Here is a 17,033-nt window from a genome sequence, read left to right as displayed (position 1 = left end):
CGACCCCTAAGGAAAAGCAGAGCAGGGCTGAGGGTGAAATCTGTCCTGACGTTTCGGAGAGTAGTCTGGAGAGAGACCCAAGAGCTGTGAAGGGACTTGTGAAACACTGGCTGTCAACCTCCCTTTGTGGTTGCTGTTCCCTGCTGCTTTGTGCTCTATTCCAGGCTGTTTTATGAAGCTACACCCATGTCTGGGTTTTGCTGAAATGAGTGATGCAGCTGTCTGAGCATTTTTCAAGTTAGAAACGGGTGTACTTGAGAAATAAGGACAGAAGGGAGAAGAATTGTGTAATACTGCACACACTTCAGTGCGTGCCTAAGGCAGAATGGCATGCAGGTAAGGATTGCCCAATACTCAGTAGACAGTACTCCTGTCATGTGTCAACTTTGTAAGTAAGCAGCGATCCATGCTTGGGTGAGGATTACCCTGGCACTCTGTGTAGATCGGGTGCAACTGTGGTAGAAGGCCAAAAGTTGCAGGTTTATCATCAGAACACCTGAAAAAGGCCAGGATACTTGGTGAAGGATGGAGGAAATGTTATGAAAATAACTTGAGCTGGAGGAAAACTGCCTTTCTCAGAATCAGCTGTTCCTGCATCAGAAATGGCGCAGTTGGTTGTTTTTCTCTCTTCCTGACTATTTGTCTTTCACAAAAGAGCCAGTAATGCAAATAGTCATTCTGCAGCTGTGCCCGTGTCTGCATGGAGCAGCTGGACTGATGTGGAGAGAGGTGGTTTCTCTCCTAGTGAATGTGGTGGGGGGAACAGTTGAGTTAGAACATCTTTTTTTGTTTGTTTTTGTTTTTGTTTTGTTAAATACATTGGAGCTCTGTAAACACAATCATATGTTAAACTTCGAACACTGGCCTCTTCAGCTGTGAAAAGACAATGTGGTCCTATGGGTTGGGTGCAGCCTCCTCAGGCTAAGTGATTTGCACCCTGAGACCACTCAGCTGCTTTCCATAATTCTTTGGAGAGCTCTGCCAGCCTGAAGGAACTAACCTCTGCTGGGATTGTTTCTGAGGAGCATGGAGCAAATGCCCAGTTGCTTGGTTGAGTTTGTGACTCTTCTGTGATGCAGTAAATAGGTGCTTGCTGGGAAGTCCTGGCTCCACTTGTGAGCATGGTGGCTCATGCCTCAGACTGTGGTAGCAGATATTTTTCATGGTTGAGTGCGTAGAGGTTTAGTCTGCTGCTTAAAATAAATATCTTGGCCAAATACTAGCTTTCTGACATGCTGGAACGCCCCTTGGTGTTAGCCTATAATTGGCTCTTCGGGGTTTTGCCCATGCTTTATCCTTTAATCTTCGATCATTTAGTAGTCTAGGAACTGATCCATTGTGGTTAGTCTTGGAGTGCATTGTCTCTCTCTGTCAGGCTGTCTCTTGGAGCTGTTAGTTTGGAGGCTGCTGATTAATGATTTGTCCCCCAGCTCTAGGTGTTTTGCAAGTGTTTCCCTATAAACAGGTGAAATAAAAAATAGTGTGTCTGGTAAATGAAATTCATCTCTGGTTAAATCTGAATCCGCTACTGTCTCCAGCACCCCACTGCCCAGTTCCAGCTCAGCAGTTGTGTGAACTCCAGAAGTGAGGGGAAGAGCAAAGAATAAATGTAGGGAATCTACTGTCTACTACTTTCTCCCTTACCATTCCTGGCCACTGCTTGATGGGGAGGGAGACTGTTGTAGAGCAGAGGTATGAGGCTGAGCAGCCTCAGGTCAGGAACTTCGGAGGCATGGGAGAGCAGAGTAAGATGTGGAGCCAGAGTTCCCATTTGCTCTGTACGGGAAAAGTGGTACACAACTGTTCTAACAAATCTGGGACAGAGGGGAGTCAGGTATGTAGCTGGAATGGGGTGTTAGCTGAGGAAAGAGACTGATCATTGCCAAACCCTGAATCTCACACAAACTAAGCAGCCTTAGTTAAGGAGCTGGAGACGCTATAGCCTAGCCCCATCTCATCCTTGCCCAACTCCTCCTTCCCCACATAGCAGCTGACCTAGGCAACTGCAATGCCATTCTTTCCATCCACCTCCTGCAAGTCTTTTCCTGACTCTGTACCTGCATCAGGTGCTGCCCTTCAGTTTCCTCCCCACTTACATGCTTGTGCACAGAAGCCAGTGTGAAGCTGCAACCCTCTCCTTGTCCTAATTTACTCCCTGAGGGCATGTAGTGCCAAAAAAATAGAAATTCTGCACACATTTTAAAATTCTGCAAAATTCTGCACTTTTTTTGTCAAATAAATGCGGAGACTCTAGCATGACAGTAGGGAACACAGACCCCTGGCTGCCTAGAGGTGGGGGGAGATCATGGTGAAGATTCCCCCCGCCCAGGGCACGAACTCAGTGGTGAGGCTGCACCCAACCCTGACAGCGCAAGGACTGGGCCTGCCCCAGAAACACCCCCGGGCCCTGCCCTCTGTGTGGGCAAGGCAGGATCCAAGTGTGGAGGGGCTTAGTGTGTGGGGTTCCAGGTGTGGGTTGAGGGTTCTGTGGGGGGCAATCTGGGCGTGGGCAGCTCAGTGGGGGATCCAGGTGCAGGGAAGATCTGAATGCACAGGGGCTTGTTGGGGGTGGGGGGTGGGGTTGGGTGCAATGGTAATGGAGCTCTGCAGGGGAGTCTAGGTGAAGGTGGTTGGGGCTTAGTGGGGCAGAGTCTGGGTATAGGGGGGATAGCACTTGGCAGGGGGGTTGGAGTGGGTGGGGCTCAGAGGGGGGTCCAGATGCTGGGGGAGTGGGGCTCATCTTGGGGGTGGTTCTGAGTGCAGGGGAATGAGGCTCAACAGGAGCGTCTGGGTATGAGGGGGTCTGGATACATGGGCGTTGGGCAGATGGGGGTGCAGCTCCCTGTACAGGGATCCCTCCCCATGCAGCTGAGGAGCAATGGGTGAAGGAAGCAAGGGGAGGGGGAGTTTGCAGAGCTGCCTGCAGCCAGGGGAGAAATCTGGGGGTGAGTCTGACCTGGCCCTGGATGTCATGCAGGGGAAGAGGAAGTCCTGTCCTCCCCAGCCCAGCTGGGACTAGCAACTGAGCCCAGTGCAGGGTGGATGCTGCCAGTCAGCTCTTCCCCAGTCCCATCTCCTGCCCCACAGTGATTTACCTCTCTGCTGGCTGCCCTGGACACCCAAAACTTACAGCTGGGGAGGGTCACATGACTGCTCTTGTGGCTTCCCTTTGCTTCCCCCTCAGAAAGTCATTTTTCTGCAGGGAATCAAAGAAATGTGTGGGGGACATAAATTCTGCGCATGTGCAGTGGTGCAGAATTCCCACAGGGGTACTAATTGTGTGGAGGATGACGCATGCTGCTTAAGGTTCGGTTAGAAGCGGGAGACCTACATTCTCCCTCTATTTTCTGACTCCCTGCAGCGAGCAGGCATGTAATCCTTTTCAGGCCAACTGCACTAGTACCGAGGAGGCAACAAGCTAGGCTAGATTCCCTGCCAGGAACCATCCCTGCAGTACGCTGTCGGCTGTGGCCTCTCTTCCTCCCACCGATAAAGAGAATAATTCTACCCTGCCCCAAAAATGACAAGTTCAAGGTCTGTGATGGTAAAAGCTCCTATGTTTTTGTATGTTTCTCAGGCAGCGGCCTGCAGAAGACAAGCTGCACCTCAGATTGTAATAAACAGCAGCAAAAAGAGAGATTAAATAGGCGCTTTAGGATAAAGCATGAAAAGATTGATCAAAGCAACACATTTTGCAAGTGACAGTAAAATGGGAGAGGAAAGAATTTTAAGCTGTTGCAGCAGCCAGCAGGAGAGAGATCATAAACTAGCAGCAGGCAAACCAATAGCGTGAAAGCAGTTGCTTTATACAATTTATTTAAAATAAGTTTTGTTACAAAACAGGATCTTTTTATTAAAATACATAAACATCTAATCTTACAAAAGGCTGGGTTTTCTAAATAGAATCCACAGCGCAAGAACAAGCTTAGAAAGAGCCAAGGTGGAATCAAGTATTTGTAATACTGGGAAGATTGACAAATGCAGCCTGTCCTCTGTAATGCAGGCCAGCACACCCTGTTGGCTGTATTTGGGCAGCTGCTCTAAACAACAGCTCTTGAACGCCATCCACCGCACCGCACCCCACCCCACCCCCAAAGGTTAGACAACATCCACACTTAACTATATAAACCAACGTTTTTTGCTTGTTTCTTTTCGGAGACTGTAAGAGAGGCTATAAATATTTCAGACGCTTCCATGAACGAACACACTGACCTGTTTAGAAAGAGAGAAGACGGTTTTTAAATAGCTTTACAATTAGCTTTATTTGAAGCTTTTTTAAACATTCGATCGCTGCTCAGCAGCAGGCTTATTACACTGGCACATTAACAGGTGCTTTTTGCACAGCCCTGTATGTCAAGTCCTGCATGCAATGTGAGGGGTGGGGGTAGTGGTGAGAAGCAGAGGGATGGTAAGAAAGGGTTCTGGCTCCAATGTTTTGCGTCACACACACAGCGGGGCCTGATCTTGCTTTAAGTGGTAGCAGGATTCCAGTCTTTGCTGGCCTGTGCAAGCGTCAAAATAAATAGTAGATGCCCTGGTCACATATGGGAGACTTTGGCGCATACGTTTCTGCAGGAGTAGGGCTCAGGGAGACAGACAGATCCAGGAAAGGATTGATTCAGTTTTCTAAACCCAGTGTTAAGATCCCCTTGGTCTTTGGCAAGCAAGACAGCTGCACTATTCAGTTACCACCTGGCTGCTCCAGCTTCCTGCAGAGCAGTACCAAGTTATATCTGCTAGATAGCTGGAAGCCTGGGTCGCTGCTACAAGGAAAACACCAGTTTAAAGGCAGTAGTTGCTTTTCTCAGCTCTAACCTTAACCTCACTACCCCTCTCCTGCCAGCTGGATAAAGGTATGAAAGTCACTTAAAGAGCTTCATTTGCCTCTAGAGTTGGATCCAAGGAACTCTGGCTGGCTATGAGGAATCCTTGGTTTAAGGCAGACAGTTCAGCTGGTTTTAGTGGTGGCTGGCTGCTGCTTTTATACACAGAGGGTGCAGGACTCGTCATGGCAGAATGCCTGCTCCTTGGAAAAGTTCTGCTAAGGGACAAACAGCACGGAAGGGCTAGAACATTTCTTCCTCAACATTTACCGTAATGACCAGCAAACTTGCTTTCCTATGTGGCTATCCCCACCCTCCACAGCTATAATCAACTAAGGAGATGATTGGTGGAGGGGGAGGACTGCTTGAGAAACAGCAATGGGGGATCAGAAGAAGGTACTGCTTGTATTTTTAGGAAAAGTGGGTGAAGAGGACAGTCCCCATCTGTAGTTTGCAGATGTGAAAATGAGTGGAAGACTGCTTCAAAGTGAATGGATTGTGAGCTTTAGCCAAGCAAATTCTGGCCCTTCTGGATCCCCAAATGCTGTTTAAATCCAAGAATAAGAGGCACACACCGTCCCCTCTGAAATTCACCCTTCCCCTCTCTCTGCGTTGTATGTCGGGCAGCAGAATACAATGAAATAGCATGTGTGCAAGTATGTCGGCGTGAAGTTTGAACTAGGGCCAATGTGGATGTCCCTGCCGTAAATTACCTCTAGGTTGTCCTCAACCAGCTGACACCTACACAAGCTTTACCCCAGCTATCTATGAGGAGATGAAGACAGTGGCATGAAAGTCCGTGATCTTCCCTTCTACAGCTCTCACTGGCAGCAGCCGGACAGCCATGAATAGATCCGAACAGACGCAGCCCTGGTCGTTGCACAGAGGAAAGCACAGACACGGTTGGTTGGTTGGTTGGTAGGTTTTAAACCAACAGCTTGGTGATACTCTTTATTCATTTACAAATAAAGCCAGGGGCCGTGAGATGGGAGAGGCCCTGGCAGCTCTACTCTCCCTTCAGATCCACTAAAAACCTCCATATGGCAAATAAAAGTATACATGCATAAGTGCCACAGGGAGGCAGGTAAAAGCCCCTGGGCTCAGGTCCACCAGAATCCAGCTCCAGGGGCATCCATTGCCAGCAATGGAGTCCGTAGTGTGCACTGCCAAGCTTGGTGCCCCTATCTGGTGACACGAGTCTCCAGGTGGGACTTTATTTCTGCAGGAGTCTTGGTTCAGAGATGAGGAAGGAGAACCAGCACCTGACAACCTGGTTTCACATCTGCAGTGGAGCAACCTGTTGTCCATGCTTCCAAGAGCTTCTGCCTCTGCTCGGGAGCCTGGAGAGAACTGTGTTCACCTTTGGCTCTTGGGTCCCACAGAGTCCTGCTTGCTCCTGAATGTGTGACAGGGCACAGTAGTGTGCATTGTCAGTCCAGTGGGAGAGGTGTGGGGGAGGAGGAGAGTCTCTTTCCGTTTTCGGATCTCTTGAAACGCGGGGGTTCTCCTTCATAGCATGAGCTCACTGGGGCTGGAGCAGATCCTGTTTCCCAGCTGAGCGTGTCCATCACACAGGGACTGGCCTCAGCTTTCCTACAAGGAAAGAAAAGAGCATCAATACTATGGCAAAGGGGAGAATGCATAATTCCTGCCCCAAACACCAATGTAGAGACATGAGGGCTTCTCCCTGCTACCACCAAAGGAAGGCCCCGGCTGTAACCCTGGCCCATGGATTGCTAAAGAAAAAGCGCCCTGCATTAGAGTCTGCAAACCACCTCACACCGTTTCTGAGACACAAGCCCCGCTTTGCCAGTTATTGAGCAGACTTGACCTTCCTCCTTAAGTGTTTACTGAAGTAGAGACCTTCACCGCTTACAGAAAGGCTTAAACCCGACTGCCCTCCATACCTGCACATGCTCACCTGGAGGCCAGGACTTCCCCTAATTTCAGGCTGAAATCAAAGCGAACAACACAGTTTCATTGGAGACGAGGTTACACATGTTCCCGCCCCCTGCAACGAAGCCTCCCCCTCCCCCACTTTTTCTCTCAGTGCTACGAGGAGGAGGGGAAGTTGGGCGTGGGATTTAGAGCATGCACAAAGGTTATGTAGCACCTCCCTCTCTTTGTGCCCCCTTCAGGAAGGGCTGCCAAGGGTGGTTTTTGCTGTGCTGCCTTGTCAAACTATGTGGCCATTACTGGTCCTTAAACCAGAGGCGATGACGACAGCATGAGCTTGCAGTCTGCAATGAAAACCTCTTCCCTTGGTCAGCACCGGCTCCCCACCACATGGACGCTGGAGCAGAAGCAAAGCAGGTGGGATTAAGATCTCAGACCAGGCAGCATCACCACTGGGTCCTCTTCCAAGAAGGGAGGTGGAAGAGATTTAACTGGGAATGTTCCAGATCTTTTGTGTTTAGTTAATGAACTTATTCCAGGCGAATGAGCCGTTAGTTGTCTGCTGCACTAGCCCCAGTTGTTACCAATCCTCTTTTCTATAGTCATGTCTAGTCTGGAATTTATCTGGGGAACTGTCCTGTGAAGACCCTCAAAAGGCAACATGAATAGAGCACAACACATCAGAGCACGTGGACACCTCAGTTCCTAGGATCGCTCTTCGCACACTGGGACTGGATGTATCAGAAAAGAGCCGTTTGTCACAGTTCTGGGCAACTGCCTTGTATTTTCCCTTAGGGCCCCAGCAAGGGCATTAGGATTCCAGCTCCCTTTCTTGGGTGGAGACCCACGTCTCTCCCCTCTATCTGGGGTATTTCCAGGCTGCGCAGTTCTCTGCCTTCAGTGTGGTATTCCCACCAGCAGAGATAGGCTGCCGCTTGCTTTCTCTGCAGAGATGGTTAACAGTGTTTACCATACAGCTCTTTCTAAGCAAGCCAATTTTATTCTTAAGGTAAAAGCACCACACAGAAAACATATTAAAAACAACAAAAGAACCTACACACATGCTAAATAGCTTACCGGAGGTCACCCCAACCCTAATATGGGCTCTGGCAGGAGCAGTCCCTCAACCCGCCCCCCCACCACACACAATGGTTTTCCTTGTTGTTTCAAGCTCATCACAGCTTCAGCTCAGAACAAGCACATGGTCTTATAGGGCTGCGGTAGGCCCAGCCCTTCCAACCCGTCCCTCAGGGCTGGGGCCCTCTGTGGACCAGGGGTCCTGCCCATTTGCTGGAAGAAGGCCCTGAGCCAGTTTAAAACCAGGCTATTTATCCAAAAATCCCTTCTTTGTCTGTGGGTCCCTGGAGAATCCAATCTGAAATCCAAGGAGGGTGGCTTGAGCCTCCTAACTTCTCCCTATTAGGGGCTTGTGAATTTTCTCTACAGCCTATGTGCCACTGGATAAAGCAGCTTGCCTCAGTGAGATCTAAGGGCTCTGTCTGATGCTGCAGAGCCAATGCCCACACATTTATGGTAAGACAAGCCCTCTGGGTCAGCCTTTTGTACAAACAATGCATTCAGAAGAAGTTCTCTTCTTGCTGGGAGGGACTCAGAAACCATAGCTGGGTGGGGCAGAGGGGGTGGGAATTCATACAGTTTGGACAGAGGGTGAAGAGTCTGGAGTTTGTTATTCACATCCACATGTGTCAAGAAGCATTACTGAAAATAGGGAAGCACCGAGAGGCTGAAGGAGACCTCTCCACTGCACCTACCTGAGGTCTGGAGCTTCCTCCGGAATGAGCCTGCTCGTCTTAAAGGGGTCCCGGAGCTAGGAGAAGAATGTGTTCGAATGGAGGGCTGTGCTGCCCCTGCTGAATCATTCTAGAGAGAGCGAGAGCCCGGGATCAGACGGCAAAGAAAAGCTACACTGTCTGCACCATTAAGGATTTTTAAAGACAAATCACCACACTGGGCCAGCCTAGTAAATCTGCCACATGAAGAATGCAGGCCGCGCCGGATGGGACCACTACTGCTCAAGGCAGTCAGAAAAGGGGCCGTTGTATTCTGAGCAGGCTGGTAGATTCTAGAAGGGCCCTCAGGGGGAGTTCCAAACTTCAGGCCCTGGGGCTGGTGAGAGAGGGAGAAAGACTGTCCCAGGGTGGAGGAGGTTGTGTGTGTCACAGAGAAACAGAACGTGAACAGCGCCCCAACAGAACAATCTAACGCAAGGCAATGGAAGAGTGCAACGGGGTTGGTTAGTTACCTCTAAGTGCTCCTGACTAGACCAGGACCCTAGTTCTGCTCTCCGGGATACAGGGCCCAGTTCCACAGAGCGAACCCTCTCAGCAAACTTTAGGGAACAGAGAGTCTCACTTGTGTTCTTCTCCACTGGAGAGACCTGGAGCCAGACAGAAATACACCGCATTCACTGCCTTGAACTCTCCCGGCCTCTCTCCCAACATTCCCGTACTGCTCGCAGCGGGCAGCCGTCGATCCCTGGTAACAGGAGGGGGGGCAGGACTGGAAGAGCCGTGTTCACTATCAGACAGCAGTTACAGTGAGGCTGGATAGAATCTAAGTTCCAGCTCTCCGTCACAGCAAGAGTATTTCAGAGCTGCTAAGAGCCTATGATTAATAAAAATCATTTCCCATTATAGCACTGTACATGTATGTGGTGCTTTACAATCAGAGTCAAGTGTGTTCCCTGTAACTAACACACTTTTGTTTGTAGGAGAGCTGAAATAAGCTACAGCAGCTGGCAACCGCTCAGTGGCTCTTCCATAAGGGAACAGTGGAGACACAGGCATTCTAGTGATTTATTGGTGAAATTCCTGGTGGGGAGGGGGCACACAAGCTGCAGGGAGGTTTTAAAAAAACACCTCAGGCCACCATGAACAAATAGAGGTGAGCAGAGAGAGACTATTAAGAATCTGATAATGCCAACCACAGAAAAATACAGAGGAGAGGGGGAAACCCACCCCAAAAAGCCACATGTTCCCTGGCCTGGCCTGGCTGTTAGAGAACATTTAGAGCCGTAGTTTAGTATGAGATTTCTCAGACTTCCATATACAAGTAGATCTCTGTGACCCACCCAGTACTAGAATCTGTGAATGGATTTACTGGCTTTCCTGCCTCTCATGCACAACAGAGCTCTCTTTGAGTAGAGCTGTTAGAGAGAGACAATAGAAAAGGATGAGTTTTGCGGGTTCTATTTCAAGATCAAGTCTTTTCCTCACACAGTGCCCCCAAGTATAGTGTAAACAGACAAGTAGGCAGGGCTGACTGAATCTCATTGGATGCCCCGACTTCTTGGCTCTGATGCTGGTGGAGTGCCGTGATGGACAACTGTGCTCCTCCTCTGTGACGGAGGGCATGTCTCTGCTTTGAGCGGGAGGTGTCATTTCCAGCTCGAATAGACGTGTGTGCACTAGCTTCGATCCCACTACCACGCTAAAAATAGAAGGGTAGCTGCAGCCATGCAGGTAGCAGGCTGGGCTGACTGCCTAAGTCCATCCCTACGGACCTCAGTCGGATTGTAGTTAGGGTGGCCAGCCCTCTCACTGGTTGCACTGTCGCGGCTATGCTCTATTTTTAGCGCACTGGCTCAAACAAAGCTAGTGTGGGTACATCTCCCCAAGCTAGAAATGACATCTCCAGCTCAAAGTGTCCATTCGCTGTTGTAAGAGGAGGCTTTCAGCTAAACCTGAGTATCCCCTTCCATTGCACTGGAACCTTTCCCTTTCAGTCCGTGACATGTCCCAAATGGCAAGCTACTCTGCAGTGCAGGGAAAGGGGAGAGGAATGCCATACATTTACACAACACGTAATGTATTCCTCATGCTTCATCACCAACACAGACCCGACCAAGTGCAGATATTCCACAGCGGCACTGGGAGAACTCAAGAAGAGAGGCTGATGTTGGAGAGGGAGACTGTAATACGTTATGGCCTGCAGCACTTTCATGTTGAGACAGGAGCATGGTTTGAAGTGGGAAGTAAAGGCATGTAGGGAAGCCCAGCTGTCTGCAGCAATCGTCGACAAAGAAGGGCACACGGACGCACCCCCCACCCAGAGTCGGAAGACTGCAGTGAATCTATGCCAGTTTACACCAGTGGAAGAGCTAATCCTAGTGGGTGTGTAGGAAGATTTTCCAGAGGAGGGTGCCACTCCTCACAGTGGTAACATTGAGGGTGTTCTCAAAAAGCAGAAGGGCAGTGACTGATTCCTGAGTCTGGTCAAAGGCAGCTATATAAATACATGTTGTGTATTGCCCCAATCAAACCGAACAAACAGAATGAAGCAGCTTAAATAAATGCCCAGCGAACATATAAGCCAGTTAGTGGATCACATTAAAATTGTATAGTATAGTATCAGTTGTTGCACTGCAAACTTATTCTTAGAAGTGTGGTTTCTACTCTAAAAAATGACTGTGTAAAAATGGCACCTCCTTATTCATCTACTCCCCATGGGGCATTCAGGGTCAGCCTTGCTCACTTTAGTAACTAAAACAAGTTTTTACTGTTCTTTACGCCTATTATCCATGCAGAAGCTAACACAGCTATGAGAGAGGAAGCCAAATTCTATTCCTTCTTATGTATTAGGGACAAACCTGCCAAGTAGGTTCCAGGCAGTGACACCTGTGCAAACTCACAGACAGCAACAGGACTGCACAGGTCTCACTGAAGGCAAAATTTGAAGCCAAGGGGGTTGCTCAGGTGTCACTAAGCCATAATTTGGCCTGCAGGGCCTTTATTACTGGTGATGAGATGGAAGAAATCCAACTTGACTCTCAAGTTGCTGGCTGTTACAAAAAAGCCCATCTTTTCACTTATAAACAGCACCATTGATTAAAATTAGAGACACTCCATGTAGAACCCCACAGTGCCACTTTCAGAGGAGAGCCACACCTCAAGTGAAGCCTTATTGTATCTACCGATCCAAACTTGAGACGACAAGCTTTCTTATGTCCGTTCCTCAGACCTGTTAAGAACCCAATGAGGTTCTGGACCATGAGGTTCTGGACTTCTCTTGGCTTTTTGACAGTATAAAGTTTCCTGATTCAGTCAACCATCTCTCCTTACCTCATCTGCCCACTCGGCCCCAGAACCTACCTGCACCATCATGAGGGTTTTGCTATCTCCGCTGAGGGAGTCTTGGAGTAGGTAGGTCAGTTTGGAGTTGCGGAATGGCACGTGGCCCTGGCGGGCGCGCAGAGCATAAATCACATCTCCTAGTGCTGACAGCGACTTGTTGATGTACTGGGCCTCCCGGAGCCTGCTTCCCTCTGCACCAGACCTGCCTACCCGTTCAGATCCAGCCAAGTCCACCAGGTTCAGCTTCCCTATGACCAGCCAAAACACAAATACACGCACAAACTTAAAAATCCTATGCAGTTACCTGCTTGGCCCATGTGGAAGTGCTAGCCACAGTGGGGCCTGCCTAGCAATTAATGAACATCCCCATCCTCTCCAGTTAGGAACTAGACACACTAAACTTTATATTGCTATGGAGAATTATGAGTAAAGAGTCCCACAGATCAACCTGCAGCTTGGATTTTCATTACATTTAGAGTTGATGAAAGAGGGCCAATAGATGGGACTGTACAAGCTGAGCCGGCCTTTGGGGGTTGCCTACACTTGATACAGAATCACTGCACAATTGTGCAATGCATGGGGGTAAAAATTCCTTCTTGATCTTGTAGCAATCAGCTGATGTCCCGAAGCATGAAATCTGAGCACCTTATCTTAGCATGTATAACTACAGATGTTCTAGAGTAGCCAGCCTCTTTTTCAATTCGGCTACACAACTCAGTCCTGACCAGCAACACCCTGAGCATTCTGATCCCAAACACTGACTCCCAGTAATTGTGTGGACTTCTGTGTCAGAGACAAGCATCCCCTAGGGAGTAGGCCAGTGGCACCCAGTTGTTTTTTCACTTGTTACCCACTTCAGCAGTTGAACCCAAATCTCTAGGCCTGTGTCATCCAAGCACAGGTGTGATCACCAGTCTCACCCTCCACCTCCTAGGAGACACTAACCTGTGGTTCTAAGTCCTGTGCTGTAGTCGAGTCCTCTTACTGTGACGATGAGGAGGGCGTGAGACCGTGAGCTGTGCTCATTGAGGCTGGTGTACTCAGTCACTCTGTTTGAGTGCCCAAATTCAAATACCTGGGAGAGAGGCAGAAAGCCGTGAGCCTTTGGATTTCATTGTGTTCTCTGGCCAGCAGCTTCATCTATCCTGTCTACATTTACCACTTTCTTAAATGACAACATGGTGGGCAGGTCTTTGGCAGATCTTCCTTGCTGATGCTCCGCACCACTGGCTACCCCATTTTCTGAGCAGAACGTGGATGAACGGCAGCCCTTTCTCGCCTGCAGATGCTCATAACCCCAGGCAAATATTAACCCTATGCCTTCCGCAATGAAATCATCAATGACTGACCTTAATTGCTTACGAAAGATATTGGATTGACAGTAGCACTAAATTTGCCCATAGAATAGGTATGGTATGAGCAGTCAGTGCTAGTTTCCCATCACACATCTCTGGCCAGTGCATCTCTCTCCTTTTCTGGTGGGAGTACTTCTCGAGGACAAGGCCCACTCTTTTCAGAGACTGCCAGCAAGGGTGCAAACCCAGTGGGTGGGTGGGTGTCTGGGGGGGTTCGCGGGGCGATATAGTTGGGATATGGACACAGAAGTGGACTGAGACCTGACAGTTCATTTCACACAAGGCACTGTCCAGCCCTTCGACCTGTGGGAGAAAGGTTTGGTATCCTACTAATGCCCTGAGAGCCATCTAGGCCCCAAAAGCTTATTTTTAAATTATTGGTGGCTCACACAAAGGGTTATTGACCTCCGAACTGGTCTCATCATGTGGCATTTGTCACATTATATTCAGGGCCCTATTCCAGTCTCCCTTCCCTGCTCCTCACAAACATACCCAGTTTGGAGGGGTAATTACTTAGACCTCCATTTCATAGAATCATAGAAGATGAGGGTTGGAAGGGACCTCAGGCGGTCATCTAGTCCAACCCCCTGCTCAAAGCAGGACCAACCCCAACTAAATGTATCTTCATTCTTTACAAATCTGTCACCTGCTCCCTGTTTTTGTGAAGTGCTGACTCATGAAATTGAAATTACAGTACATCTTAGGCATGTGAAGAAACACAGCTCACATTACAAGCTGCTTTCTGGGTCGATTCTGTTGGGTGCCTCGTTTTCAGTCTGACTCCTACAAGAGGCAAATATCACACGTGTCAGTCTATCACACATGTGAGTCTAGGAGGGTTTGGATCTGTGCCCACTGCCTTCATCTTATGCAGAGCCATCCCATCCATAGGACAGACCGGGGCAACCACCCCAGGCCCCACGCTCTGGGGGGCCCCGTGCTTCAGGACGCAGGGTCCAGGGCAGCCTGGGGAGTTAGCGGGGGGCCTGGTGCCGGCAGCAGCAAGCAACCCAGCTCCAGCCCACTCTACTCCGTGGGAAGAGATGGGGAGGGGCAGGAGAGGGAAGAGGCAGGGCACGGGATTGGGGGAAGGGGTGGAGTGGGGGCAGGAAGGGGGTAGGGCAGGGTGGGATTGGGCAGGAGCAGGAAGAGGTGGGGCCTGGGATTGGGGGAAGGGGTTGTCCCAGGCCCCTAGGGATGGCCCTGATCTTATGTGTGGAGAGATGAGGCATTTGCATCCTCTTGTCCCTGTGCTGCGACCACTGCTCCAGCAGCTGGTCTGTTCATAAGACAAGAACTTGAGTAAGTCTCTCTAATGCACAGGGCAGTTCACCCCATCCCAGTAGGTGATCCCCCAGCTGGTTCACCCCATCTACTAGGTACCATCGCTGCCCCTCCCCTCCTGGTTTCTCCATCTCTCAGGATGTTTTTACCTTGTTAATATCCTCCACACTTCGCACCTGGAACTCAGTCAGTCCTGGTACATACAGCTGCCCGCTGCCATCCGGGCACAGTTTGATGTCCAGCTTCTCCTGAGGCTCCTTGCCAAGCAAGTCCCTGTAAAGATGGGTAAGGTGACCCTCCCCTCAGACTCGTGTCATTTTCTGTTCCCTACACTAGCGGCTTACAAAGGTGAAAGGTATGAGGCCTTTCAGCCTGACCACCCCTGAACTAATGTCCCCACCAAGGAAACTACAGCCCGTGGCAGGCCAGGCTCCCATGCTCTGCTCTGCTCTGCCAGTGGTCTGGTTTATGACCTAGACAGGACAAGCTTTTTCCAGCCGTTGGAAGCCAGGATCTCTCCTCAAGCATGCTTACCCCAACTGTTGCCCACAGAACCTTTTCATTGGCTTTGGGTGAACAAGCACAGACTAAATACTAGCAACACCAGCTATACGATTTTCAGAGGAATCATTTCCCACTGGATGCTTCCTCATCTATTTATAGTCTCAGCTCTTCTATTTTCTGTGTGTGTGTTATTTGTCTGTCGGGAATGTAACACAACCCATCCGTATAGTGCCCCAAACAGATCCACATTCAGAAGTTCCACTCCCCTGTTTCCACCTGATCTGACTCATGCCTGGTTTGCAGCTTTTATTATCTCAACAACTGACAGTCTCCGTCTCAGGTTCAACCTACCCAGTTGCTGTATAATTAAGTCATTTTTCCAGTGTCTTTGCTGCCACCCTTCTATGCTCCATTCCCACCCCCAACCCTACTCCTGAAGGAGACAAGAAGAAGAATTCACTGGAGGAAAATGCTTCTCATTCTTTGAGACCATAGCTCACAATTTCCAAACGTAACAACCAAAGTGCCAAAGGCACAAAACACAGGCAGAGAATGTTAATGTAAAAGAGCTTCCAATTAAAGCTTGTTGGGGTTTCCACATCCATTAGTGGAAAATGAGGAGGCAGAGAGCGAAAGCATGAAGGGGAAAAATACAGTCTGATTGCTGGCTGATGTTTTAACAGGTGTTGGCATGAGCGAGAGGCCATAGAAACAGAAGGCATTCTAGGAACCCAAGGCTTGGGAAGAATTCCAGGCAGGAGTTCTGAAAGCCCTGTGTGCTGAGAAAAATCCCCGAGCCCGCTAAAGCTAGGGGACTGGAGCACACATCAAAAACAGAATGTACAGCCCAGGATCAGTGTGGTAGTTTAAGATTTTGGAGACACCATATGCTTCTTAATTACCTGTACATGGGAGAGAAGAGACCGTACACTAGACAAGTTGGAGGAGGAGAGATATATGAAGCGAACCTGCTTTTTCAGCCATTAAGAATTCCCAGCCTAAGCACTACAAGTAAACTCCCTGGTAAACACAACGAAAATAGGTTCCAAAGTAGTAGCCGTGTTAGTCTGTATCCACAAAAAGAACAGGAGGACTTGTGGCACCTTAGAGACTAACCAATTTATTTATTTCTCACTTCATCAGATGCATGCAGTGGAAAATACAGTGGGGAGATTTTATATACACAGAGAACATGAAACAATGGGTGTTACCATACACACTGTAACCAGAGTGATCAGGTAAGGTGAGCTATTACCAGCAGGAGAGAAAAAAAACCTTTTGTAGGTGGGCCATTTCCAGCAGTTGACAAGAACATGTGAGGAACAGTGTGTGTGTGGGGGGGAAATAAACAAAAAAAACTTCAAAAACAGACTCCAAAGAGATACTGCTGAATTGGAATTAATTTGCAAACTGGACACCATTAACTTAGGCTTGAATAGAGACTGGGAGTGGGTGTGTCATTACACAAAGTAAAAAGAAAAGGAGTACTTGTGGCACCTTAGAGACTAACCAATTTATTTGAGCATGAGCTTTCGTGAGCTACAGCTCACTTCATCAGATGTATACCGTGGAAACTGCAGCAGACTTTATATATACACAGAGAATATGAAACAATAAATTGGTTAGTCTCTAAGGTGCCACAAGTACTCCTTTTCTTTTTGCGAATACAGACTAACACGGCTGTTACTCTGAAACCTACACAAAGTAAAACTATTTCCCCATGTTTGTTCCCCACCCACCCACCCCCCACCGTTCCTCAGACAGTCTTGCCAACTGCTGGAAATGGCCCACCTTGATTATCACTACAAAAGGTCCCGTCCCCCCGCTCTCCTGCTGGTAATAGCTCACCTTACCTGATCACTCTGGTTACAGTGTGTATGGTAACACCCATTGTTTCAAGTTCTCTGTGTCTATTAATCTCCCCACTGTATTTTTCCACTGAATGCATCCGATGAAGTGAGCTGTAGCTCATGGAAGCTTATGCTCAAATACATTGGTTAGTCTCTAAGTCCTCCTGTTCTTCTTACACCGACAATAGACAGCCTGGTTCAGAGTTCAGGTGTGTCATTTATGCCCAG

The 17,033-nt window shown here is 48.9% G+C and overlaps 1 protein-coding gene across 3 annotated transcripts in view; it reads right to left on the bottom strand.

The window, feature by feature from the left end:
* Window positions 1-4,080: 4,080 nt before the first annotated feature.
* KIFC3 (kinesin family member C3) overlaps window positions 4,081-17,033 on the bottom strand; it is a 46,572-nt gene continuing 33,619 nt past the window's right edge. The window contains exons 15-20 of one of the 3 annotated variants that reach the window (XM_077830916.1): window positions 14,601-14,724; window positions 12,758-12,887; window positions 11,831-12,060; window positions 8,983-9,117; window positions 8,492-8,600; window positions 4,081-6,416 (exon numbers count right to left, since the gene is read on the bottom strand). In XM_077830916.1, the coding sequence (XP_077687042.1) occupies window positions 6,391-6,416; window positions 8,492-8,600; window positions 8,983-9,117; window positions 11,831-12,060; window positions 12,758-12,887; window positions 14,601-14,724 (754 nt within the window). In that variant the 3' untranslated portion in view covers window positions 4,081-6,390. Of the gene's footprint in view, window positions 6,417-8,264; window positions 9,118-11,830; window positions 12,061-12,757; window positions 12,888-14,600; window positions 14,725-17,033 lie in introns of those variants that run through there. The other 2 variants (XM_077830915.1, XM_077830914.1) reach the window with 2 other exon arrangements.

Source organism: Eretmochelys imbricata, chromosome 12, assembly GCF_965152235.1.
Source record: "Eretmochelys imbricata isolate rEreImb1 chromosome 12, rEreImb1.hap1, whole genome shotgun sequence".
Taxonomy (NCBI): domain Eukaryota; kingdom Metazoa; phylum Chordata; order Testudines; family Cheloniidae; genus Eretmochelys; species Eretmochelys imbricata.
The sequence above is the reverse complement of the archived record's forward strand: the minus strand, read 5'-3'. Positions and strand labels throughout refer to the sequence as shown.